The 26,969-nt window shown below is 49.4% G+C and overlaps 1 protein-coding gene and 1 long non-coding RNA gene across 6 annotated transcripts in view; both read left to right on the top strand.

Annotated features, from left to right (window-relative positions):
* Positions 1-11,425: 11,425 nt before the first annotated feature.
* LOC310695051 lies at positions 11,426-12,511 on the top strand. The gene is made up of 2 exons (XR_014519896.1): positions 11,426-11,484; positions 12,296-12,511. It is a non-coding gene; the product is annotated as an uncharacterized lncRNA (long non-coding RNA).
* A 12,549-nt stretch (positions 12,512-25,060) lies between these two features.
* Positions 25,061-26,969, top strand: part of MSI1 (musashi RNA binding protein 1) — a 56,418-nt gene continuing 54,509 nt past the window's right edge. For 2 of the 5 annotated variants that reach the window (XM_083478823.1, XM_083478819.1), the window contains exons 1-2: positions 25,740-25,937; positions 26,491-26,531. In XM_083478823.1, the coding sequence (XP_083334949.1) occupies positions 25,879-25,937; positions 26,491-26,531 (100 nt within the window). In that variant the 5' untranslated portion in view covers positions 25,740-25,878. Of the gene's footprint in view, positions 25,429-25,737; positions 25,938-26,490; positions 26,532-26,969 lie in introns of those variants that run through there. The other 3 variants (XM_083478821.1, XM_083478822.1, XM_083478820.1) reach the window with 3 other exon arrangements.

Genomic DNA, 26,969 nt, shown 5'->3' with positions numbered 1-26,969 from the left:
AAAGTTCTTAACCTGAAGCACTATTTCTGGGTTAGCGGAGTATGTAACGTAAAGCGTATGTAACCTGAGGTACCACTGTATTGTGGAAGGTGCAGGAAAAGGGTGTCTGTTCTCGGGGAGGAAAAGCTGAAACGTCGTTTGCTTCCCAGTTCAGAAAAAAGGGTGCTGGAGTGGATGTAAAACCAAGGTTTATAAAATGATGAACAGTGTGTGGAATGTCGATAGATGGGGAGAAAACCCCCTCATTGCGCTAGAACTGGTCGACATACAGTGGTACCTCGGGTTACAGACGCTTCAGGTTACAGACACTTCAGGTTACAGACTCCGCTAACCCAGAAATAGTACCTCAGGTTAAGAACTTTGCTTCAGGATGAGAACAGAAATTGTGTGACGGTGGCACAGCGACAGCGGGAGGCCCCATTAGCTAAAGTGGTACCTCAGGTTAAGAACAGTTTCAGGTTAAGAACAGACCTCCAGAACGAATTAAGTACTTAACCCGAGGTACCACTGTAATATTAACAGCAGATGAGCCATTCCACAGTCCATTTTACTACTTCCCCACCCCCGAAGATGCAGTGGTCTTTACATCATCTAGATCTCTGACTGTATGCAGTGGTACCTCGGGTTACATACGCTTCAGGTTACAGACGCTTCAGGTTACAGACTCCGCTAACCCAGAAATAGTACCTCAGGTTAAGAACTTTGCTTCAGGATGAGAACAGAAACTGCGTGGCGGCAGCACGGCGAAAGCGGGAGGCCCCATTAGCTAAAGTGGTACCTCAGGTTAAGAACAGTTTCAGGTTAAGAACGGACCTTCAGAACGAATTAAGTTCTTAACCTGAGGTACCACTGTACAGGGAAGCTGCTCAGGAGAGATAAAGAGGGAAATCGTTCTTCAAAGTTAACCTACAGAACTCACTCCCACAGGAGGCAGTGACCATCTGTCTCCTCTTCTCCAGGCTAAACATACCCAACCCCAGCTGATGGGAGTTGTAGTCCAAAACTTTTGGAGGGCAGGAGCTTGATGCAGGCTGTGCTATGGGCTGTTCTCTGGTGCTCTAGACTGTGCCTGGGCCAAATTGCCTCCCGCCACCCAGATTGTGATGCTCATCGTGTAATCTCACAAAAGCCGTGCACCTGATTTTGGATCCGCTGAGCTCCCGGCAAGCACCCTTTCCCTGGACAGCTAAAATCTGAGCCTTTCCTCACATGTTTAATGCTGGCAGAGGGAAATCCATCTCTACAGCCCCGCTCCCTCCCCGCAACCACCCTGAATAATTCATCAAGAGCATAATTGTTAGGTCCGTCCGAGAACCAGTTCCTCTCCTCTTTCTCTCTGTTTCCTTCCTTTCTTCAGCCCGACAGCCTTTCAGGGGTAAAGTTTTTAATTACAGCTCTGGGAGGCTTCTCCGCCAGACAGCAGGGGCCTTGATGCCGGCTGCTGGGCCGCAGAGATGGCTATTTATACAACCCGAATTAATCAGGTGCAACATTTCAGCTGGGAAGAATAAGGGAGGGCTATTTGGTTTCCCATTTTGTGTGTGTGTGAGTGAGTGTCTGAAACAAGCTGCACCGGATTTTCAGTGTAGCAGAAGAAAAAGCAGGTGACTGCGCTATGGGGCCAGTCTGGGAACGTGGGGAAAGCCAAGAGAGAAGCCACAGTGGGGAGAGACATGATTGACTAAGGATCAAAGGATATTGCAGAGCTGCGGAAGGCTCAGAAAAGGGCACTGATCTGTGAAACGGTCCCTGTTACAGATGCCACATACTGTAATACCTATTCCTGGAAACGATGCCTTATGAGGAACGGCTAAGGGAGATGGGCATGTTTAGCCTGGAGAAGAGGAGGTTAAGGGGTGATATGATAGCCATGTTCAAATATATAAAAGGATGTCACATAGAGGAGGGAGAAAGGTTGTTTTCTGCTGCTCAAGAGAAGCGGACACGGAGCAATGGATCCAAACTACAAGAAAGAAGATTCCACCTAAACATTAGGAAGAACTTCCTGACAGTAAGAGCTGTTCGACAGTGGAATTTGCTGCCAAGGAGTGTGGTGGAGTCTCCTATTTTGGAGGTCTTTAAGCAGAGGCTTGACAACCATATGTCAGGAGTGCTCTGATGGTGTTTCCTGCTTGGCAGGGGGTTGGACTCCATGGCCCTTGTGGTCTCTTCCAACTCTATGATTCTATGATTCTATTCTATGATTCTATTCGGCATTTGCAAGAAATAAATATGTTAGAGTGACAGTGCTTAAACTTTGGAGCCATTGACGTCAGGCTGGTTTCTTCACTGTACAGTGGTACCTCAGGTTACATACATTTCAGGTTACAGACTCTGCTAACCCAGAAATAGTACCTCGGGTTAAGAACTTTGCTTCAGGATGAGAACAGAAATCGTGCTCCCACGGCGCGGCAGCAGCGGGAGGCCCCATTAGCTAAAGTGGTGCTTCAGGTTAAGAACGGACCTCTGGAATGAATTAAATACGCAACCAGAGGTACCACTGTACTCTTTTCGACACCTGCTAAAAATATAGAATCATAGAATGGTTGGAAGGGACCCTGAGAATCATCTAGTCCAGCCCCCTGCAATGCAGCAATATTCAGCTGTCCCATACAGGGATCAAACCTGCAACCTTGCTGTTATCAGCACCACACCCTAACCAAATGAGCTATTAAGACCACCCAGGTGTTTAGAAAGTGGGTGTGAGTTTTGATCTATTGCTGTTTTAACTTTCTCAAACCTTAAATTGTTGTTATTTTTTTCTTATTGATAATTTTTAAAAATCTTTTTTGTAAACCGCTTGGAGGTGTGTTTTTTTTTTTAAAAATCAAGCATTGTGTATATTTTATGAAGTACAATAAATAAAATCTCTAAGCAGGGCATGCAAGGCACAACCCCGAAACCACAAACGAAAGGTCCATACATAGCATCAGCAAATGAGAAGAAACCTATAAAGCATTTAAGCAAAACATTGAGACCTAAATCCCGTGCTTTGAAGAAAAACCATAGTGACTCATGTTCAAACCCTAAACTGTGGCCTGTCGTAACTACTGCCCGTTGAAACAAGCCTACTTCGCAACCCGCAAGTTGAGTTTCTCTTGTCTCAAACAAGCCATTGCCTTAAAAACTGACTTTTTGCTCATCCGCAGTGTGTTCAGAGGGGGGAAGTGGAAGGGATGGAAGCAGGGAGAGTCTGCCTCTTGCCTTGTGGGGAGGGCAGGTCCCTGCTCTCAAAATAGGAAGATGTCAGATGAGGTTGGCCAGTTAGAGAAGCAATTAGCAGCTGCTGGTCGTATTTCCAGACAAGGCACCTGTAAAGCACTCTAAGCCTGTAAGCAGCAACCTATTAAACTGCTTTCACCTTGGCAACTCCTCCCTGGCTGCTGCGGAGCCTCTTTGCTGAGCCCATGCAGTAATCTGCTTCTCACACGCCCAGGTTCGCCAGGCAGCCCGTAGCCGTCTCTCTGCATCCAGCGATCATAGCTTGGGTGGCGCTAGCAACTCCCAGGCGCTGGAGAGCCAGGGAAGGGGTGGTGGTGCTGGCAACCAAGCTACACTGGGGAACAGGTGCAGTTCAGAGGAAGAGCGTCTTGCCTTCCGTACAGAAAGTCCCAGATTCTATCCCTAACAACATACAGTGGTGCCTCGCAAGACGAAATTAATTCGTTCCGCGAGTTTTTTCGTCTAGTGAATTTTTTGTCTTGCGAAGCACGGTGTCGGAAAAGTTTTGGAAAAGCTTCAAAAATCACCAAAAACCTCAAAAAAGGCTACCACACCGCGTTCTATGAGTTGCTCCTCGAAGTCAAGTCGCAACTGTATTAACGGTGTTAAGAAAAAGGAAACAAACTTGCAAGATGTTTTCGTCTTGCGAAGCAAGCCCATAGAGAAATTCGCCTTGCGAAGCAGCTCAAAAACTGCAAAACCCTTTCGTCTAGCGAGTTTTTCGTCTTGTGAGGCATTCGTCTTGCGGGGTACCACTGTATCCCGGTGGTACTGCAAGAAGTCTGAAATGCTGGAGCAGGGGTCAGCAAACTTTTTCAGCAGGGGCCCGGTCCACTGTTCCTCAGACCTTGTCAGGGGCTGGACTATATTTTTTTTGGGGGGGGGGGGGAATGAACAAATCCCTATGCCCCACAACTAACCCAGAGATGCATTTTAAATAAAAGCACACATTCTACTCATGTCAAAACGCCAGCAGGCCCCACAAATAACCCAGAGGTGCATTTTAAATAAAAGGACACATTCTACTCATGTCAAAACGCCAGCAGGCCCCACAAATAACCCAGAGGTGCATTTTAAATAAAAGGACACATTCTACTCATGTAAAAACATGCTGATTCCCGCACCGTCTGTGGGCCGGATTTAGAAGGCGATTGAGCCAGATCCGACCCCCGGGCCTTAGGTTGCCTACCCATGGGCTGGAGGCCTGCTGCCACTCAGAGTAGAGGACACTGAGATATATGGACCAGTGATCTGGCTTGGTGTAAGGCTGTTTCCTACGATCCCATTTGTGAAGGAATGCAGCTTAGTGGGGCGTCTGCTTTGCATGCAGGAGAAGGTCCCAGATTCAATCTCTGGTATAGTATCTGCTACGAATGCAGAAGGCCGCAGGTTCAATCCCAGACCCTCCAAGTGTCCCTATTTTCAAGGGACATTCCCGGATTCTGATTTGATCTTGGAATGTCCCGCTTTTCCTTAGGATACCCTATTTTTTTCAGAGAAATGTAGGAGGGTATGGAGTTATGCAACCCCTGACCCAAGGACAGTCTAACGGAAGTATAACGGAATCCGTTCAGGAAGGCCATTCAACTTCCAAAACATTCAGAAACCAAGGCACGGCTTCTGATTGGCTGCAGGAAGCTCCTGCAGCCAATCGGAAGCCACGTTCAGACATTCGGGTTCCAAAGAACATTTGCAAACCGGAACACTCACTGCCAGGTTTGCGGCATTTGGGAGCCAAAACATTTGACTCGCAAGGCGTTCAGGATCCAAGGTACGACTGTACAACCTTTAGAAGACATCTGAAGGCAGCCCTGTATAGGGAAGTTTTTAAATGTTAAATGCTTTATTATGTTTTTATATGTGTTGGAAGCCGGCATGCCATTGGGGACTGAACCTGCGACCTTTTGCATGCAAGGTTGGTGCTCTGCCCCTGAGCTACAGTGCTGCTCCCATTACCTTGTGCATCACATCACCTGGGACTGATGGGAATTATAGTTTCAAACATCTGGAGGGCACCAGGCTGGCAAACGCTGGTCTCCGCAGTCATAAGGTGGAGATTCTAGAGCAGGGGTCAGCAACGTGTGGCCCGTTGGCTGGAAGCGGCCACGAAAACCATTTTACCGGCCCAGGAGCCACCCTCGAACCGAGCTGCCTGCTTGGCAAGTCCCCCGCGCACTGCACTAAACCAGCGCAGCGCGGCACGGGGACTCACCAAGCGGTGCCAGAAATCACGCCTGTGCATGTCCAGATGCTGAAAATTGCTTCTGCTCAGGCATGATTTTTGGCTTCTGGGCATGTGCAGAAGCGATTGTTGGTGCCACGGACATGCACAGACCTGATTTTCGGCATCGCGCTGTGCCAGTCCAGCCCACGGACAGTCTCCGTAGGAATGATCCGGCCCATGGCTGGTAAACCTTGCCAACCCCTGTTCCAGAGCCTTGGGGAGCTCAAAGGGTGCTGTAATTTTTATCTGGCCAATTCCCACCCCCACCCCCCACAGTGAAAGGTTTGGGACTTCATCATCTCCTTTAAGTCGTTTGCTTGGATTGCTGCCGAAGATTTCAACAAATTTGGGGCCTGGGCGAGAAGCTGAATTATTTATTATCAATTAGAACTTTTCAGGGTTTTTGACGTGGCGCTCAGAGCTCGTATTGTTTGGGACCTGCATTTAACGCTCCCGCAGATAAAAGAACGAAATTATCACTCGGGAAGCTTTTATTCCAAGCCGGCTCTGAGATACCTCCTTTGCATATTTGGCGAGATTTCCCAGCTACAATTCAGTGTGTTAATGCTACATCTTGTGGCAGGCTGTAGCGTTGGGAGGAATAAATTTAGAAACACAGACACGTTAAAATGCACCTGAAGACCATCCAGTCCTTCTGTGCCTCTTCGCAGATCAGGTTTGCGCTGATCTCGAAGCAGGATCGGTGGAGCAAAATGGGCTTCCAAATGCAACCTGGAAAAGACCTGAGTTTAAACTGGAAAAGACCTGTGTTTAAATATAACCTTTGCCCACAAGCTGGTAGGCAGGAGAGCAGGGAGCCTGACAGTAGGTGGCACCAGAGAGCCAATGACAAGGGAGAGAGTTCATTCTAGTTTCACCCCAGCTGAGTTCTTCAGGGGCAACCCTGATACCTAAAGGAGGATGCTGACCGGCAGGGCCACCCTCTGGGCTGCATGTAAGTAGGAAGGCAGGCTGGTGGCAGCTGGCTCAGATTGGTGCAAGCAGTGCCTCATTTGCCCTCATGGATAATCTACGAGATCATATGCGCCTACTAGACCGCTTCAGTTGGCAGAACTGCCCCTGTTACAGGTGCCACAGAATACCTGTTACAGATAGGTAGCCGTGTTGGTCTGCCATAGTCAAAATAAAAAAATTCCTTCCAGTAGCACCTTAAAGACCAACTAAGTTAGTTCTTGGTATGAGCTTTCGTGTGCATGCACACTTCTTCAGATACACCGGCAGGGCCACCCTGTGTATCTGAAGAAGTGTGCATGCACACGAAAGCTCATACCAAGAACTAACTTAGTTGGTCTTTAAAGTGCTACTGGAAGGAATTTTTTTACACAGAATACCTGTTCTACATTTGTAGAAACTTGACATTTGGCAGCGTTACACATTGGAACTCCCTGCCTATTGATGTCAGTCAAGGTGCCTTCACTCTTTTCAGTGCCCACTAAAAACATCCTTCTTTAGACAAACCCACCCAGATGTTTAAAAAGTTGGTGTGGCTTTTAATCTCTTTTTAGTCTGTGGTTATTTTACCTTTCTGAAAGTTTTATATTATTGCTGTTAATTTTTCTTATTGATAATTTTATTGTTTCATCTATTTTGCAAACCGGTTTTTGAGGTTTGTTTGTTTTCCTACAGTTAAGTGGTGCATAAATTTTATGAAATAAATAGAATAGAATAGAATAGAATAGAATAATGGAGCAGCCTCTATTTCTAGGAAGCAAACTGCAGGTAAGGCAGTTGGGTGTAAACATATTGAACTGCAACTTCCAGATTCTAGTCGGAATCTTCTGCCTTACCTCCGGCACCAGCAATGCTAGTAGTTCCAGCTCTGTCTTTAACTGGAGCTGAGATTCCCCTTGGGCAACAGATGTTCAGGAACATCATCTTTCTTCTGAGCCCCCTGCCATTCTCTTCTGTTGCCACATGGCCTTTCCTGTCCATCCGTCCCCCCAACCTGGCCGTGTGCTGCAGGTTTGCAGTGGAAAATAGGAACATACATCTGACATTAGATCCATATAGCATTGCATGCTGGACCCTCATCAAATCCGGAACCAGTTTTGAGAGGGGCTTCAGTCCCACACTGGTTTCAACACACGCCCTTCTGCTGCCCAACTGTTGCAGCTTTTGGTCAAATAGAAGCTTCAGTTTGTTTGTTTTTTATACTTTTCAGATTTATAGATAAAGGTAAAGGGACCCCTGACCATTAGGTCCAGTCATGGCCGACTTTGGGGTTGTGGTGCTCACTTTACTGGCCGAGGGAGCTGGCATACAGCTTCCGGGTCATGTGGCCAGCATGACTAAGCCGCTTCTGGTGAACCAGAGCAGCGCCTTCCTGCTGGAGTGGTACCTATTTATCTACTTGCACTTTGACGTGCTTTTGAAGCACTAGGTTGGCAGGAGAAGAAGAAGAAGAAGAAGAGTTTGGATTTGATATCCCGCCTTTCACTCCCCTTCAGGAGTCTCAAAGCGGCTAACATTCTCCTTTCCCTTCCTCCCCCACAACAAACACTCTGTGAGGTGAGTGGGGCTGAGAGACTTCACAGAAGTGTGACTGGCCCAAGGTCACCCAGCAGCTGCATGTGGAGGAGCGGGGACGCGAACCCGGTTTCCCAGATTACGTGACTACCGCTCTTAACCACTACACCACACTGGCAGGGACCGAGCAACGGGAGCTCACCCCATCGCGGGGATTCGAACCGCCGACCTTCTGATCGGCAAGTCCTAGGCTCTGTGGTTTAACCCACAGTGCCACCCGCGTCCCTTTCAGATTTATACATTTCACTAATTATTACAATCATCTTAACATTTCAAAACATGACTTCCTTCTCCCTCTTTCTGCGGTTCCTTAAATTTATTTTTAATATATTCTGCATATCCAGATTAACTTAACTTGCTCATTTATTCATCTTTTTTAAATATATACTCTTATGAAACTGCAGGTTATTACAATAATCCTGCCAATGTTCTTATCTGTTTACAATTTATCTGTAAATATTCAGTAAACCATTTCCATTCTTTTATAAAAAGTTTGTTATCTTGATTTCTTATTCTTCTGGTATGTTTTGCCATTTCTATATATTCCATAAGTTTTTGTATCCATTCTTCCTTTGCTGGGACTTGTGCTTTTTTCCATTTGGGGGCAAGTAACATTTTTATTTTACATGAATAAGTTTCTATATAGCTTAGGTAGTTCTGTCTATAATTCCCAAAAGAAAGGCTGCTGGGTTTTTGTGTGTGTGTCTGTGTGTTGTTTTACAAAGGTTATTTTTAACATCCTTTCCATTAAACAGTGGTACCTTGGGTTAAGTACTTAATTCGTTCCGGAGGTCTGTTCTTAACCTGAAACTGTTCTTAGCCTAAAGCACCACTTTAGCTAATGGGGCCTCCTGCTGCTGCTGCGCCGCCAGAGCACGATTTTGTTCTCATCCTGAAGCAAAGTTCTTAACCCGAGGTAATATTTCTGGGTTAGCGGAGTCTGTAACCTGAAGCGTATGTAACCTGAACCGTATGTAACCCGAGGTACCACTGTATATCATTTCCCAGTAACCTTTAACCTTACCACAAGACCACCACATATGATAAAAAGAACCTTCAGGAGCCACAGATTTTTGCAAGAATGCAAAAAGCGTGCTGAACGTTTTGAGCCGGCGCAAAAAGTAGAGTGTGCAAATATGCCATGGGCCACATTTTCCATCTTTCAAGGTACCTTCAACAACCCTGTTTGAAGGGGGGAACCTAACAACGCTTGCCTGTCTTAGAGGGAAGCCCTATGCCACCTGTTTGTTGGGAGCCCACTTCATTGTGCGTCATATTTGTCTGTCTCCCTCGATGTCCACCCTTGGTGGCAACCAAAACCCACTGCTGGAGGAGGCTGCTTCAGTGGCCCATCTAGTCCAGCTTCCTGTTCTCACAGTGACCAACCAAATGCCTCTTTTGGGAAGCCAGCCAGAAGCGGGACCCAAGCACAAGAGCCCTCCCCCCTCCTGAGGTTTCCAGCAACTGGTACAGCGGTACCTCGGGTTACAGACGCTTCAGGTTACAGACTCCGCTAACCCGGAAATAGTACCTCGGGTTAAGAACTTTGCTTCAGGATGAGAACAGAAATTGCACGGCAGCAGCGGGAGGCCCCATTAGCTAAAGTGGTACCTCAGGTTAAGAACAGTTTCAGGTTAAGAACGGACCTCCAGAACGAACTAAGTTCTTAACCCGAGGTACCACTGTACTCAGAAGCATCACTGCCTCCGACTGTGGGGACAGAGCATAGTTATCTTGGCTGGTAGGGACGTGGGTGGCGCTGTGGCCTAAACCACTCAGCCTCTTGGGCTTGCCGATCGGAAGGTTGGCGGTTCAAATCCCTGCAACAGGTTGAGCTCCCGTTCCTCGGTCCCTGCTCCTGCCAACCTAGCAGTTCGAAAGCACAGCAAAGTGCAAGTAGATAAATAGGTACCGCTGCGCTCTGGTTTCCGTCAGGGTGTTGCATAGCGCCAGAAGCGGTTTAGTCATGCTGGTCCCGTGACCCACCCGGAAAGCTGTCTGTGGACAAACGCCAGCTCCCTTGGCCTAAAAGCGAGATGAGTGTCACAACCCCATAGTCTCCTTTGACTGGACTTAACCGTCCAGGGGTCCTGTATATCTGAAGGAGCGTCTCCACCCGCATCGTTCAGCCCAGACGCTGAGGTCCAGCTCCAAGGGCCTTCTGGCGGTTCCCTCATTGCGAGAAGTGAGGTTACAGGGAACCAGAGGGAGGGCCTTCTCGGTAGTGGCGCCCGCCTTATGGAACACCCTCCCTTCAGATGTGAAGGGAGACATCTGAAAGCAGCCCTGTTTAGGGAAGTTTTTAAATATTTAATGCTGTATTGTTTTTAACACTCGATTGGAAGCCACCCAGAGTGGCTGGGGAAACTCAGCCAGATGGGTGGGGTATAAATAATAAATTATTATTATTATTTACCTTTACATTTTATCATGGCTGGTGGTAGCCATCAATAACCACCTCCAGCCTTTCCTGGCAGCCTGACCCTCTTCCCCAAAGCCCACCATTGGCATATTTCGCCCCTGTTGCCAGAGCCTCCTCTCCCCCCCCCCCGGCAACTGCTGCTGGGCATGGCTGCCATTTTAAACCCAGGCGTTCTGCTCTCCCTTGGGTCAGCAAACAAGGGTCTGAGGTATGGGTGCTTTTTGGGGGGTGGGAATGGCTGCTCCTTTGTCTGCCCAGGGAAACGTACATTCCTTCGGGTCTGCAACTCTGGGAGGCCTGACTTGAGCACAGATGGGACTTGGGGAAGGGGGTGTGGAGAGGGGAAAAAAACCCTTTTCCTCACCCGCCCCCGCCTTTCCAGGAGGTGACAAAGAAGTAAAAGGGCAGAGCCTGATATTTAATTTGGGTTGGGGAGGGAGGTAGGTGGGAAAACACACACGCACACCCCTCGTCCCAACTCCCCGCAAGGAGCCTTCCCTCCGAAAGGCCTCTGTTGTGTCACCAGCTCCACAAAGCGCCCGTGATAAATGAAAGGAACTGAGTCAGGGCAGAGAGGAGGGGTGGGAAGGGCCCCTTTCTCTTCTGGGTCTCTTTCCCAGCTCCTGTTTGCCTGCCTGTCTCACCCTGCTCCCATTGATCAGGCATGCAGAAACATTCCCCCTCCTGGGCGCCCATTGTCGACACCCGGTTGCCAGGCTGCGGCTGGCTTGAATAGTTCCACTAAGCCCGGCTTCTCCAAAAACCGTGGCCATCCGGTGCTCTGGGTACAGGGGGCGGGGGCGGTGTAGGGGGCAGACAGAGCCGGCCCTCCTTCCCCCTCCCTTCTTCCAGGCAGAGATGGCGTGGGACACCCCTGAGTCCAGCTGGAAGGCGGAGGAGCAGGGAGGCAGGCGAGCAATGACATCACGCCTCTCCACAATTCCTTGCTGGTCTGGGTCACACATGGGAATGTAAGAGGAGCTGACTGGATCAGGCCCATGGCCCACCTAGTCCACCATCCACTTCTCACAGTGGCCAACCCCTACTTGACTTTAGAATGTATATAAAGGTAAAGGTAAAGGTACCCCGGCCGTTAGGTCCAGTCGCGAATGACTCTGGGGTTGCGGCACTCATCTCGCTCTATAGGCCGAGGGAGCCGGCGTTTGTCCGCAGACAGCTTCCGTGTCATGTGGCCAGCATGACTAAGCCGCTTCTGGCGAGCCAGAGCAGCGCACGGAAACACCGTTTACCTTCGCGCCATAGCGGTACCTATTTATCTACTTGCACCTTGACGTGCTTTTGAACTGCTAGGTGGGCAGGAGCTGGGACCGAACAACAGGCGCTCACCCTGTCACAGGGATTTGAACCGCCAACCTTCTGATCGGCAAGCCCTAGGCTCCGTGGTTTAGACCACAACGTCACCCGTGTCCCTTTATAATGTATATAGAATCATAGAATTGTAGGGACCAATTAGAGTCATCTAGTCCAACCCCTCTACACTGCAGAAATCCTTTGCCTGACATGGGGCTCAAACCCACAACCCTGAGGTTAAGAGTCTCGTGCTCTACTGGCTGAGCCGTAGGTTATGATGTATGCCGCTGCTGAAATATAGTACAGTCTTGGCTGGTATGGCTATGACCAGGTCTTTGACCAGCTTTGCACAAACCTTATGCTTTACCCATAAAGGAGAAGAAGAGGAAGTCATCATTGTTTACTATCTGAACATTCTTTTTTTTTTAAATGAAGTTTTCTTAACACTTTTCACAATGCAATAAAAGACAAGCTAAATCTATACAAGGAATAAGAAAAAGAAAAGAAATGGAGATAGGAGAATACAATATCCTCTTTCACAAATATATCTTAACTTTTGTCCCATGCAGAAAAAGATGTGTCTTCCTAGCTCTCACCTGAGAGCATCCTTCTCTTTGCCTACCCTTTTACCTGGAGAGATCTCACCTTCCTTGCTTCTCACACAGGGGCTTTCTGAACATTCTAAATTCAATTTGCCCATCCGGAAAACCATAAGAAACGTGATGTGTCTTGTGTTTCAGTATTTGATGTATGAATGCGCCGCAAATATATGGTTGTAATTTTTACCTTTTCTTAAATCGTTGTTTATTTAATGTTCAACTGTTTCATTTTCAACTGTTGTCATACTTTGATAAAAATTATATTAACACATTTAAAAAGTTGGCTCGCTATTGCATAGTTGCATAATTTTATTTAGTTTTTTAAAGTAAAAATAGCAGTGCACCCACAATTTCCTCTAAGCGCCCCTGAATTTGTACTGCCTCAGGTAAGGGAAGTTAGGGTTGCAATCTTAACTGCAGAAAGATCTTATTGATATTTATATCCCTGCTTTCCGTCAAGAAGATCAAGGCAGCTTACATGGCTGTCCCTGCTTTATCTGTACAACAGCCCTGTGAGGTAGGCTAGACTGGGAGACCGTGAGAAGCCAAAGGTCACCCACTGAGCTTCCCCACAGACTGGGGATTTGAATCCTGGTCTCCTAGGCCTAACACTCTAACCACTAAACTCTACTGGAATGTGCAAAGGAGGAGCGGGTGGAATCCAGTAGATCACACAAGACTGAAGCCAGTTCTCCCCTCTGTTAGTTTGGTCCACTGGGGAGTGGGGTGAAAAGGCACAATTGGGAAATATACCTTTATTTGAGTCAACCACTGTGTTGCAAAACAGCAGGCAGCTGAGGAACTGAAACTGAAAAACAAGGAAGAGGTGATGATGTTCTGGTCCAGTGGAAAACAAACAAACCAGGAGAGGGCCCAGGAAGGCTCCCATTTGCTCTCCACTCTGAACTCAAAGGGTGATGAAAGTCCAGCACTCAGGTGATTAGCATAACAATCCTTACAGATCCAGCTTGGTCCTGAGCCCAGGGCTTGCTCAATCCAATTTCCACTCTCTGCTCTTTCTTTAGAAGCCTAATTCCTGCCACCGGGATGTTTTTTTTTTTAAAGAAAAACGGACCTTCTTAAAGAGACAGGCACCTTCTTGCTCCTCCCGCTTTGCTCCCAACAAACACCTGCCGCTTTCCAGAAATAATAGTTGCGTCAGGCACATCATACCTTTAAAACACATCCGACGCACATTTCAAGCACACGTCCTCCGCCAAGAAATCCCAGGGACTGTATGTAATTTTACTTGAGACAGTGGTTTAGAAGGTGAGTCACAAATCAGTGATATCATCACCATCGTCTCTAGTTTGTTAAGGGTGCTGGGAATTGTAGCGCTGTGAACTACAGTTCCCAGGACTCTTGGGGGGGGGGATTCATGTGTTTTCAATGTGTGTGGATGTTCTTTCAACGTACGGTGTGGATCTGCTTAACTATCGGATAACGTAGCCTACCCTAACCCCACAAATCTTAAATATTATAATTGTTGTGGGGTTCATTATTTAATATATCTTCCACTATGGTGGTAAATCAATACACATGACACAGCCCTTCCCCTATGCACTTCATATCCTACATAATCTCAGCATTCCTTACAGGGTAGATAACGTGGTACGGTGCCCTCTGCTTTTAGGACTCCAGTTTCCATCAGCCCCAGCAAATATGGAAAATGGTGATGGATGATGAGATATGTAGTTCAGCACAATCTGGAGGGCCCATTCATTCCCTAAGGAAGAAGGTGAGCATGACATCATCGAACTAACTCATTAAAAGAGGATTGCACCAATTCAGGGAGGAAAAGGCTACCAATGGCTACTAGCCATTATTAACAGCTGGGGTAGCTCAGTGGGTAGAGCATGGACCTCTTAATCTCAGGGTTGTGGGTTCGAGCCCCATGTTGGGCAAAAGATTCCTGCATTGCAGGGGGTTGGACTAGATGACCCTTGGGGTCCCTTCCAACTCTACAATTCTATTATTCTATATACTGTGCCTCCTTGGCTGGAAGCAGTGATGCTTCTGGCTACTGGTTGCTGGAAGTTGCAGGAGGGGAGAGTGCTGTTGCGCTCAGTCACTGCTTGTTGATTTCCCAGAAGAGGCTTCTTTTTTCTAATTTTTTAATCAAAATTAAAACAAGACATATTATCCAAAAACATATCATCCTTGTCCCCCCCCCATTTTCCCTCCCTCCCCCACCCTCCCACACAACCCCCCCACCCCCCGACTTTCCTCATTTCCAGTCTTTGGTTTCTCTGAGACTGCTGCTTTTTGCATGTTACAAAGTTGTATAGATCCTCAAACTATTTAGCTGATTATTATCAATAAAAAGTTTGTGAATCTTTATTCAAAACCTGCCAGGGAGTCCAGTTCGCTTTGTTGCGTCTTCAGATACTTTGTGAAGGGTTCCCATTCATCCTTAAAGTCACAGTTATCCTTGTCCCGTAGCTTATATGTCAGTTTTGCCAGTTCTGCATAGTCCGTCAATTTTTCTTGTCATGATTCTTTAGTTGGGGTTTCTTCAGTCTTCCATCCTTGTGCTACCAGAACTCTCGCGGCCGTTGTCGCATACATGAAGATGTTTTTCAGCTTTTTTGGCAGGTCTTTCTCTACAATCCCCAACAAAAATGCCTCGGGTTTTTTAAAAAATGGAACATTTTCTTCAATTCATTGTATATCATTTCCCAATTTTTTTTAATTACATTACAATCCCACCACATATGATAAAATGTCCCTTCCTTTTCCTTACACTTCCAACATATATTTGAACTAGTTTTGTACATTTCCCCTAACTGCACTGGTGTTGTGTACCATCTATAACCCAGAAGAGGCTTCTGATTGGCTACTGCGAGAACGGGATGCTAGACTAGATGGACCACTCAGTGGCCTGATCCAGCAGCTTCTTCTGACATTCCTAAGTCTCCTTGAGCTCCATGTGGGCCATGTTGCCCAGAAATCATGGGCTACACAGAGCCCAGCAAAACTGGGTTGGTTGGGGAGTCTTAGGGATAAGCAAGTCTTTGCTTTGGAGGGTGGGGGCAGAGAAAGTACTGTTTGCAAAGAAAGTGTTAAGTGATGGGGTATGATGTCTTCAAAGCCAACAGTTCAAGCAAGGTAAACTTTCGACTCTCCAAGTTTTGTGCCTTTCCTTTTACTTCCTGAGTTAGCAAGGCTTGTTTCTGTTTTTGTTTGCTTGTTTGCTTGTTTTGGCCTGGACTCCCAGGCCTTTTGAGTGTACTAACTGGGGTTACCAATTCCTTCTCCCGCTCCACACACAGAGAGAGTTTTTGCCTTTTAAACAGCAGCAGGAGGTGCAGAGATTTAACAGCTGAGATGCTATCTGAGATGCTAACTGGAACTTTATCTATGTTATCTATGTTCACACTCCCGTTTAACTTTGCATCCAGGGTGCTCCCAACACACACGTTGTGTGGGCAACCTTTGCTACAAATTTATTTATTTATTTATTAAATTTATATCCCGCCCTTCCTCCCGAAAGAGCCCAGGGAGGCAAATGTAACACCCTAGAACTCGCGGACATCCGCTGAAGCTGAATGTTGGAAGATTCAGGACCGATAACACAGAGGATTTATTGACACGGTGCAGAGTGAGTTAACCTATGGAACTCCCTCCCACAAGAGGCGATGGTGGCCACCAATTTGGATGGCTTTAAAAGAGGAGGAGAGGGCTGCCGATGGCTACTGGCCACAATAGCTCAGCTCTGCTATGGAGGAAGCAATGCTTCTGAACACAAGTTGCGGGAAGCCACAGCGGGGGACATTAATAGGGTGCTTGGGTGCTGCTTGCGGGTTCCCCACTGCGAGGACAGGGTGCTGGGCTAGATGGGCCGGATCCAGCCACCTTCTCTTACTTTCTTATGTTAAATGTTGTAAACAAAATTCCTATCACATAAAACAATAAAAGCACATTGAAAACACTCCCAGGAAAGATGTGGATAGATCCTTATCTTCCCTGCCTTCTCTTACAAAATGCTTCTTTTTGATGTGTTCTCTCTCTCCTGCCCCAAACCAGCTTCAATCCCAATTGAGAAAAAGAAAGACTTTGCTGTGTACCCAGCATTCATGTTCTGAGTAGCTAAAGCAGCACCAGTTACCAAGAAACCTTGGCAGCTCTCTCAGGCTGGCTCAAGGGAGGCAAAACAGCTTGATCTGAAGAAGATAGGAGGGGGGCTATTTGTTGTTTTTTTTTTTACAGCACAGATAGATAGACAAACAGGATTGCCCAGAAAAAGTCTGCAGGCAGAGCTTGTTGAGAAAGCCACGGTTTCAGGAACTGTTTCCAAAAGTTCACCACGGTGCAGTGTGTGATTCTTAATCTTCTGGGGCGAGAGTTCAAGGAGGCCCAATCTCTTTGGGGGTTTGTGTGTGTTGGTGTGTGTGTGTGTGCCTTTAAGGAATCCGGCTTGGCTGTGCCCCCTCTCCTCCCCCACCTGAGAACCAATTAAAACTCCATGAATTCAAGTGGGGGGCTTTTGTCCTTGGCAGGGGCTGGCCTGACAAAAGACTTCTCCAGGCAGGGATGAAAGCTGTTATTCAGCAAGCTGGGGGTTTGTTCCCATTCAAATCACTTCCACTCCACTCTCCTTTTCTCGCTTGCTCTCCTCTGAGTTCCCAGGCCGGGCTCCCTGCCCGAATGGACCCCCCCCCAAAAAAACCCTGCCACCATCCCCCTGTGCTGAGCTTCTCCCTCCCCATCCCAAGTGGCCATATGCAAGCTTGGGGGGTGGCCAGCAGTGGCAGGAGCCCCAGAAGCTGAGCTGGAAGCTGCCTTGCAAAACTTAAAGGCGGCTGGTTCTGGCCACACAAGGTGCCCATAAGGAGAGCAGCTGGATCAGGGCAGCACCTGGTATTCAGAAGCAGAGGCTGAGCCAAGCCAATGTAGATTTATCCTTCATGAAACTGTCCAATCTTCCATCGTTCCACCCCCATTGCTCAGCCCAGACACCGGGGTCCAGATCCGAGGGCCTTCTGGCAGTTCCCTCCCTGCGAGAAGTGAGGTTACAGGGAACCAGGCAGAGGGCCTTCTTGGTAGTGGCGCCCGCCCTGTGGAACGCGCTCCTATCTGATGTCAAGGAAATAAACAACTAGCTGATTTTCAGAAGACATCTGAAGGCAGCCCTGTTTAGGGAAGTTTTTAATGTTGGATGTTTTATGTTTTTAATGCAGGTGGTACCTCTGGATGCGAACGGGATCCGTTCCGGAGCCCCGTTCGCAACCAGAAGCGAACGCAACCCGCGTCCCCGTGTGCGCGGGTCACGATTCGCTGCTTCTGTGTATGAGCGTGATGTCATTTTGACCGTCTGCGCATGCGTGAGTGGCAAAACCCGGAAGTAACACACTCTGTTACTTCTGAGTCACTGCAGCGCGCAACCCAAAAATACTTATCCCGAAGCTACTTCAACCCGAGATATGACTGTATTCTGTTGGGAACTGCCCAGAGTGGCTGGGGAAACCCAGCCAGATGGGCAGGGTATTAACAACAACAAGAACAACAACAACAACATTTCCCCAATAACCCTTGACTATTCTGCATGACCCTCCTCCATGTGTCATGGCTTTGTTTCCAGTTGGTGCACGTTCCGTAACTTCGTGCTGAAATCCTGTAACATTTGGCAGATCCAAGCCGCACATTTAAAGCGCATCCGACACACATTTAAAGCACATGACTCCCCACCCCTGTAGAATCTGGGAACTGTAGTTCTCCCTGCACAGTGCTACAACTCCCAGCATCCCTGACTACAGCCATCCAGGTGAGTGGCCATCACTGGCTTCTATGGGAGCCAGTTACCTAGTTTAGCTATGTACAGTGTGAAGCAGTCCTTTTTACCTGTCCTGAGTCTTCCAACATTCAGCTTCCTTGGATGTCCACATGTTCCATACCGTCCAACATTTCTCCGATGAAAATAGGAACGTCCTATTCAATTATTATACTATTTATATCCCGCCCATCTGACTGGGTTGCCCCAGCCACTTTGGGCAGAATCCAACATATATCAAAACATAACAGAACATTAAACTTTTTAAAAAACTTCGCTATATGCGGCTGTCTTCAGATGGCTTAGTGGGGTCGGATAACTCCATACCCTTCAACATTTCTCTGATGAAAATAGGGATGTCTTAAGGAAAAGCAGGACATTACAGGATCAAATCAGAAACCAGGACAGCTGTAAATCTGGGGTTGTCCCTGGGAAATAGGGGCACTTGGGAGAGTTTGATTTATGAAAGAGGGAGAAAAACCTTTATCTGCTTTCCTTATGCCATGCACAATTTCACAATATTCCACCATGCTGCCTGTTGCTCTCCTTCTCTCTAAACTAAAAAGTCCCGGAGGCTGCAACCTTCCCACAGAGGGAAGTTGCAGATCTTGGGCTGATTGGCAGTGGCCATTCTCATGTGCTTCAGGAGGGCTGAGCTGACACTCTCCTGTACCTGAGGGCTCCCTGGATAAGTCCTCGGGTTTGAAGGGAACAGAAGCAAACTCTGTACTTGGGCATTTCCGCTATCCAAAGCGTAGCAGCCCCTTGTGGAACACATTGACCTTTGCCTCCTGTGTGCTTCCTTGAGGAGTGTGTGTGTGTGTGTGTGTGTGTGTGTGTGTGCTCATTGGTGTGTTATGTTTCTCATCAGTGGGACGAAATTGATGCCCCCAATCCCTTCCGTGTGGGGAAAAGGGCCTCCATCCCTACACAAATGCCAGTCCTTAAGAGGAGAGTTCCGGGTCTGACCTCAGGGAAAATTACATCTGGGACCCTGCTCCCCCAGATGACAAGGAGGCCCCCTCCCTGACGGTTCCTCGAATCTGGAACTTTGCTCCCTAGTTAGCCGACGACCATGTCAGACGAGTCTCCTTGTTTTAATTACCGTGTTGTTTTAATGGGACTGTTTTATTGCATATTTTAATTATGGATGTTTAAATGTTAACGTTTTAATGGGATTGCTTTATTGTGCGTTTTAATTATGGATGGTTGTAATTTTCATGCTTGCACAGTTGGTGTTTTTTGTTTTTTTTAATGCTTGTAAGCCGATTTTGGTAAATAAGCGGTAAATAAATAAAAAAACCAAAAGGCCCGACGGCATTCCTGGCCTCGGAGACAGAAAGACCTGGACCGAACAGGAAGGAAGGGGTTAACAGAAGAGACGGGCTGCTGGATCAGGCCCAAAGGCATTCTGTTCCCACATAGACCAAAATGCCCCTAAGAACATAGGAACCTAGATAGAATGCCTCTGGACTTGGAGGTTCTATAAGAACATAAGAAGAGTCCTTTTGGATCAGGCCAAAGGGGTCTACCGTATTTTTCGCTCTATAAGACGCACCAGACCACAAGACACACCTAGTTTTTGGAGGAGGAAAACAAGAAAAAAAATATTCTGAATCTCAGAAGCCAGAACAGCAAGAGGGATCGCTGCGCAGTGAAAGCAGCAATCCCTCTTGCTGTTCTGGCTTCTGGGATAGCTGCGCAGCCTGCATTTGCTCCAGAAGACACACACACATTTCCCCTTACTTTTTAGGAGGGAAAAAGTGAGTCTTATAGAGAAAAAAATAAGGTAATTTTATTCCAGCATCCCATTCTCAAAATGGCCAATCGGATGTCTAGAGCAGTGTTTCCCAAACGTTTTTGGGCAACGGCACACCTGTTTACTGAAAAAAAATCTCGCGGCACACCACCATTAAAGCCCCGCCCCGTGACGTCAGCGCGCAGCGTCACGCCGGGAGGGACGCACAAAAGTGAAAGTTTTTTCCCTCGGCAGCTCCTCTCAGCTGCGCTCAATCCGCCTCGGAGCGCAGGAGCGATGCCTCTCTCTGGCTCTCCCTCCGCGCAGGCTGAGGGAGGGAGGGAGGGGCGCGTGTGACCCGCCTCTGCTGGGAGACCAAACCCAGCGAGGCAGAGTCGCGCGGAGGCGCCCAGGCAGCGCTGCCGGCTGCGAGGAGGAGCACCAGGCAGCAGCAGGAGGCGCGGCCTCTCCTCGCCGCCGCCGCCCCGCCTCTCGCCGCCCGACTCGCCCGCCTCCCTCCAGGCATCTCGCGGCACACGAGGCAACGTCTCACGGCACACTCGTGTGCCGCGGAACACCGGTTGGGAAACACTGGTCTAGAGCAAGCATGCAAGCAGAACCTGAGAGCGACAGCGCTCTCTCAACTTTTGATTCCCAACAACTGGCATTCGGAGGCATGCTGCCTTCGCCTCCAAGGGTTCATCCTTTTCCCTTTGATAAACCATGTCCCCTTTCAGAACGGATTTCTAGGGGCCAATTACAGTACAAGTAAGTGGTTTACTAGTCATCAGGCTGTAGATGCTGAATCAGGGTTAATGCTACTGACATTCTGGTGCCTGAAGGTGAACGTCTAAGGCATCCTTTGCCATCCAGTAATGATTACCGGGCCAGGAGGAAAAGTTGAACTAATTGGGGCAGGGGGGGGGGGGCAGGAGTGCAATTAAAATTAGCAAGGCTGAGAGTTAAGTGCACACTTGTTTATTTTTCAGAGCTGTATTGGTTCCGGTGTGTTTATTCTTCAAAGCTATATTGGTTCTCGTGTGTTCGATGAGGGGCTCCAAACACAAAAAACACGCTGAAAAGATCCTTTGTTTCCTAAGAAAGAGTGGCAGTCACGTAATGCCTTAATTAGGAGCAAAAAGGAACGTCATAAAAAAAATGAGCAAGCTTTTGAGTTCACCAGAACTAATATCTTCTAGATTGAAGATTCCTGATAAAACTGAAAGCTTTCTTGTGATGCTGTGAAGGTTCAGTTGGTCCTCATGAAGGTATTACACATTTGTTTTTGATTCCGGTTATTTTCATGAGCTTATGAGTTCTTTTATTTTTTTAATGAACAAATAGAATTTATTTCACACCTCCTACAATATCCGGAAAACAAGTGTCACATCCATACCATACATTTAAAATTGCTTTAGCCATCCTGGAGAATTCTGGGAACTGTAGGTTTGTTGAGATTGCTGATAATTTTTGGTCTGCGAGGTCAGCACCCTTAAACTACAGTCCCCATGATTCTTTGTAGACTGCTAAAGTGGTTTAAAGATATGGGTTTGGATGTGAGCAGAGGCCCATTTTTTGTGCTGGGCAGATAGATCAATTTATTTATTTATTTATCTATCTTCATGCAGCATAGTTAGAAGTATGGAACTTGGGGGCAGAGATAGCCACTAGCCTTGATGGCTTCAAAAGGAGATTGGACGTGTGACGTGGGTGGTGCTGTGGGTTAAACTACAGAGCCTAGGACTTGCCGACCAGAAGGTTGGCGGTTCGAATCCCCGCAACGGGGTGAGCTCCCGTTGCTCGGTCCCACCTCCTGCCCACCTAGCATGTCAAAGTGCAAGTAGACAAATAGGTACCACTCCGGCAGGAAGGTAAACGTTTCCGTGCGCTGCTTAGGTTCGCCAGAAGCGGCTTAGTCCTGTACGCCGGCTCCCTCGGCCAATAAAGCGAGATGAGCGCCGCAACCCCAGAGTTGGTTATGACTGGACCTAATGGTCAGGGGTCCCTTTACCTTAAAAAAAAGGAGATTGGACGAATCAATGAACTTAGATAGCTCAGTTAGAGCATGGCGGCGATTAACGCCAAGGTTGCAGGTTCGATCCCCGTATGGGGCAGTTGCATATTCTTGCATTGCAGGGGGTTGGACTAGAGATGATTCTCAGGGTCCCTTCCAACTCTGCCATTCTGTGATTCTATTATGGTTGCTCTGCTCTGCCTCCATGGTCAGAGGCAGCAATTCTTCCGAATACCGGTCGCTGGAAACTGCAGGAGGGGAGATTGCTCTTGTGCTCAGGTTCCGCTTGCTGGTCGGCCACTGTGAGAACAGGTTGTTGGACTAGACAAGTCCCCTTTGGCCTGATCCAGCAGGCTTTTCTTATGTTCTTGTGTGTAGCAACTACTATACTGTACAAAGGAAGAAATGTACAATAATGGTACTACCCAGTGTTGCCCCAGGCCCTGCACCCCACTGGTGTGTGTTCCCCAAAAGGTTGCCCTCAAGGGGCTTGCAGCCCTTGGGTGGAATAAGGTTCTCCTGAAACAAAGTCCCTTCTCTCCTCTCAGGGTTATCTTTCCTCAGGAAGGTGTCCGTCTCAATTAGGAGATGCAGATTGACCTGTCAGGTGGTTGGTGCAAAGAAAATACCTTTGCAAAGCCACGGGGAAGCAAGGCTGTCACCCTGAGCTGCTTAGAGAGGGATTTGGGGCATGTATTTCTGTCTAAGCATCTGGATTGGGTCTTAGCCTGTTAGCTTGCTCTGTTTCTGCAGGACGGGGACTGGAAGCCGGGCTGGCTCTGCCATTAGGCAAGATGAGGCTTGCCTTAGGCGGCAATTTGTTTGAGGCTACTGTAAAAAGGCAGCCATTTATTTGGAGAATTTCTTTTTTTAAAAAACCAAAAAAGTCTTGAAGCAATTATAAATCGCTAAGACAAATAAACAAAAGCTGTCCCTGTCCTGAGGCCTACAATCTAAATAAAAAAGACATGACACAAAAGGAAAATGGAGGGAGACTTCCTAGAAACAGGAAGTAGAATGCTCTTGTACTTGGGCCCTCCTTTTGGACCTCCCACAGGCATCTAGTTGGCCGCTGGACTAGGTGAGACTCTGGCATGATCCATTAGGGATCTTCTTGTGTTCAAACACAGTGAATACTACTCTTTTGTGGAGGAAAATGGTATCCTAAAGTGGGTAGTTGACTGGTTAGAGCTTGGTGCTGATAATGTCAAGGTTGCAGGTTCAATTCCCATAGGAGTTTCTTGCTAGAGCTGTGTTCCAGACTTCTGGGCAACCTCCCAGGGGCTGCATGCCAGTAGTGGGTGGAGCCAGATGCAAAAGAGGACGGAGCAATAAATGCAAATGTTACCTTTGTACAGTAGGCTAGTTTCGTACATCACAACCCCTCTCTGTCCCTCCACTCAGGCAAACATGCACCATCAGGATTCAAGGACATATCCCAGACAGGGTAAAACACTGCAAGGTGCAAAGCAGGGCCAGTAAAGAGTGTGGCTCAGGGAAGAGTTCTGAGGGCCAGATAGAAATCTTCGGAGGGCCGCATTCAGCAACCTGGACCTTCTCATCCATGTTTTAGGATGCAAACACACCAACATGGAAGATTTGTGCATCTTTAGGGGAGTCTGGAGATAACACAGATCTGCCAAGAGGCTCGTTTTACTCTTTGTAAGGGACATGAGTCTTTCCTGCAGTGGTGCTTTGCTGTGGAATCCCCTCCCTTATGAACATAGGCATGTGCCAATGCAGGACATTCCAGCGCCTTTTGCAATTGGCTCCCTGGATTTTACTAGCTCTTCATTCCATCGGGTAACTAGGATACACACCCTGATTTACCAGTTGAATTTATTTTATTTGCTTTAAATGTATTTTAAAACTATTGTACATCACCCCAAAAGATTTTCTGTGAATACAATATAGAAATGCTTGAATACTACTTATAGTATGATGCTACTGATATCATTGACGGCACAGATGTGGACTGAACTCAAAGAAAGCATGTTTACCTGCCCACCTGGATAAGTTGTCCAGGAGGCAACTGACCAAAGGAACAATTCCAAGCAGAATAAGAAACAAGGACTCATTTTTTTTTAATCATGTATATAGCACAAGCAATGCACATGGCTCAGTAGAAACTTGTGGTTTTTTTAATAAAAAAGAGGCAGATACTTTTGCCAGAATCCTCATGCACACCAATTTAATTACCTACTTCCACACTGAGCTACACACAGGTGATTGGAGGGTCCTATAAACTGCACCATTTCAGACTGCAAGGTGGGAGGGCTGAAAGCTCCAAGCACTCCATTGTTAGCTGGGCAAGTGATTATGGGAGTACGGGAAAGTTCTTCCTTTTTTCTGATGGTATAGATTCCCAGGTGGGGAACTTATATTTATTGCATTTATATCCAACCTTTTCCTCCAAGGAGTTCAAGGTGGTGTGCATGGAGCTCCCCCTCCTCACTTAATCCTCACAACCACCCTGTGAGGAGTCAGTGACTGGCCCCCAAGGTCACACCCAATGAGCTTCATAGAGGAGCAGCGATTCAGATCCTGGTCTCCCAGGTTCTAGTTTCACACCACGCTGACATCTCTTACTTGGCCTGAAGCCGCACAACCTTGAGCCCTGCATGTAAATCAGGCATGTGGGGATCTGTGGCCCCCTGAAGATGTTGCAGGACTACAACTCCATCAGCTGGACCAATGGCCAGGGATGATGGGAGCTGTGTTTCCAACAAAAGGTGCAGGGGCAAAACTTCTCTGCACCTGGTGTATAAATCCCAGCAATGGGGGCGGGCTGAGACCCCCAAATGCTGTGGGACCCAAACTCTCAGCAGGCCCAGTCGAGGTGGCCATCCTGTGGGGTTCTGAAGGTTGTGGAGTTGGGAGCCCAGCGCCATGTGGAGATCACCCACCCAGAGGTGACTTGTGCCCTGGACCGAGATGGTTAAAAGTGGCAAAAGAAACTCCCCCACTTTTCCCCTCTCAAGGTCCGGCCCGCTTGATCCAACCAGGTTCCGGACAGGACCACTTTCCGGGGAGGGGGGGATGCACTGCCCACTCATTCGCGGCTCCCCAAACCAAAATGGCACCTTCTCCCTCTATCACCCCCCCCCAAGGCACCACGTTCCCGTCCTTCCCGAGGCCCTCGCGCGAGAGAAGCTCCATCCCGCGCGCCTCTATGAGGCGGGCCGAGCGAGCGAAAAGGCCGCGCCTGAGGGGGCAACTTGGGCGCTGAGGGTCGCCAGGGCGCTGAGGCGGCCAGTAAGCTAGCCTAGCGGGCGAACCCCGCAGCTGCCCCACGAGCGAGCGAGCCGGCCGGCCACCCTCCTCCTCCTCCTCTTCCCTCAAGCGCGCCGGTCCCCCGCCATGTCACATGCTGTTTATTGTTGCCGGCTAGATGGGCTTTAACCCTTTCCTGCGTGGGCTCCCCCGCTCCTGCCGCCAAGCTGGGCTCCAGCGGCGGGGCGAGCGAGGCATGAGGCGCCAGGTGGGCCCAGGCAGCGGAGGGAGGAGGGCGGCCCCGTCCTCCGCCCGGCGCCCTTGACCATGGACGCCGCCGCCGCCTCCTCCGTGGCCGCCTTCAGCAGGTAGAGCAGGACAAAAGCCCCGCCGGCATCCCCCGGCCTCCGGACCCGCCTGAGAGGCCAAGGTGGACCTGGCGCCGGCCCCCCGCCCGCCTTTGTTCCCCGGCGAGGCCTTCTCCCTCGCCGGCCCCGGGCGCCCTGAGCGCACAGCCGTGTTGCGCGCCGCCTTTGCCGCCGCCCTGAGCGCGCTGCCCGGCGGCGGGCCGGCTTTTATGCTCACGCCGGCTGCCGCGGGTGGGAGGAGCCGGGCAGGTTGTCCCCAGCGCTGCTGCTGCTGCTGCCGTTGCCCGGCCTCCTCCTCCTCCTTCCCTATCATCATCTCCACCTCCTCCTCCCCGCCCGGCTGAGAGGGGTCGGGGGAGGGGGCAGCATGGCCTGGCCGTCCGGCCCCTTTTCCAACGCTCAGCTGCCCCGGGAGTGTGGCGCTGCGCCTCGCAGGGAGAAGAGGTCCGAATGGAGACAGAAGCCAGCCAGCCCGGCCTCGCCTCCCCGGACTCCCCCCACGACCCCTGGTACTCGGCCCGGCCCACCCTCGCCTCCGACGCTGCCTCCTCCTCCTGCTCCGACGCCGACGCTCTCGGCCGGCCGGCAGCCTCCCCGCCATGCCCGATTGCTGGCGGCGGCGGCGGCCGGGGCAGGCTCTCTCCTCTGCCTGGCTGCGGGGAGCCGCCAACATGGCCGATTCCCCCGCGCGCTCGCCTCCTCCATCCACGCCTCCGCCGAGCCGGGCAGCCCACTTGCGCCCGCTGCATCCCCGGGGCGCCCTGGCGCCGCTGCCGCCGCCCCGATCCGCCATCCCGAGCGCTCTGGAGGCGGCGCACACACGCCCCCCCTTTCTCCCCAACGCCACGCTCGCCGCCCGCCATGGACGGAGGAGTTCCGGGGGTCCCCCAGGCTGCCTCCCGTCCTCTCCCCCTGCGCCCGCGCCGCCCTTGATCGGGGGGCTTTCCCTCCTCTCCGAATACGAAACGCTTAACTTTTATGGCCGTCTTGTTGCTCTCGCGTGCTGATTTAAAACCCCGTGTCTCTCTCTCTCTTTTTGTGTTTTCTTCCCTCTCTCGTTAGCAAAATGTTCATCGGGGGATTGAGCTGGCAAACCACGCAAGGTGAGAGCAAGGCGGCGGTAGCGGCCCGGCATGGGGAGTATTGGGGCGGATGGGGGGGTAGGGAGAGAGTTACTGGTCCGGGGGCCGGGGGTCTTCTGGGTTCGGTTCTGGCCGAGCCGCACCTGCAACCCAAACTTTCCCAACTCCTCTGACGCCTTTTCTCCTGCCCCTCCCCAAATCTTCTCTGCGATGTACAGAACTTAGATGCGCCTTTTCATGGCGGGGGTGGGGGGAGCGGGCTTCTCCCATGTGGGTCTTTGTGAATAGCTTTGGGTAAGGGGCGCTGTTCGGACTCGTTTGCAAGGGTCCCCCCCCACATTCCCTCTCTCCCTCTCTGTTGGGGGGGGAGCTTCCCCTCGAGCATGCCCCTCTTTCTCTTCTCTCTCCACCTCCAAGTGTTGTAGGATCTACCCCACTCTTTGCCAGCAGAGGTCGAAT

This window comes from Podarcis liolepis (assembly GCF_965112155.1).
Source record: "Podarcis liolepis genome assembly, chromosome: 15".
Taxonomy (NCBI): domain Eukaryota; kingdom Metazoa; phylum Chordata; class Lepidosauria; order Squamata; family Lacertidae; genus Podarcis; species Podarcis liolepis.
The sequence above is the reverse complement of the archived record's forward strand: the minus strand, read 5'-3'. Positions and strand labels throughout refer to the sequence as shown.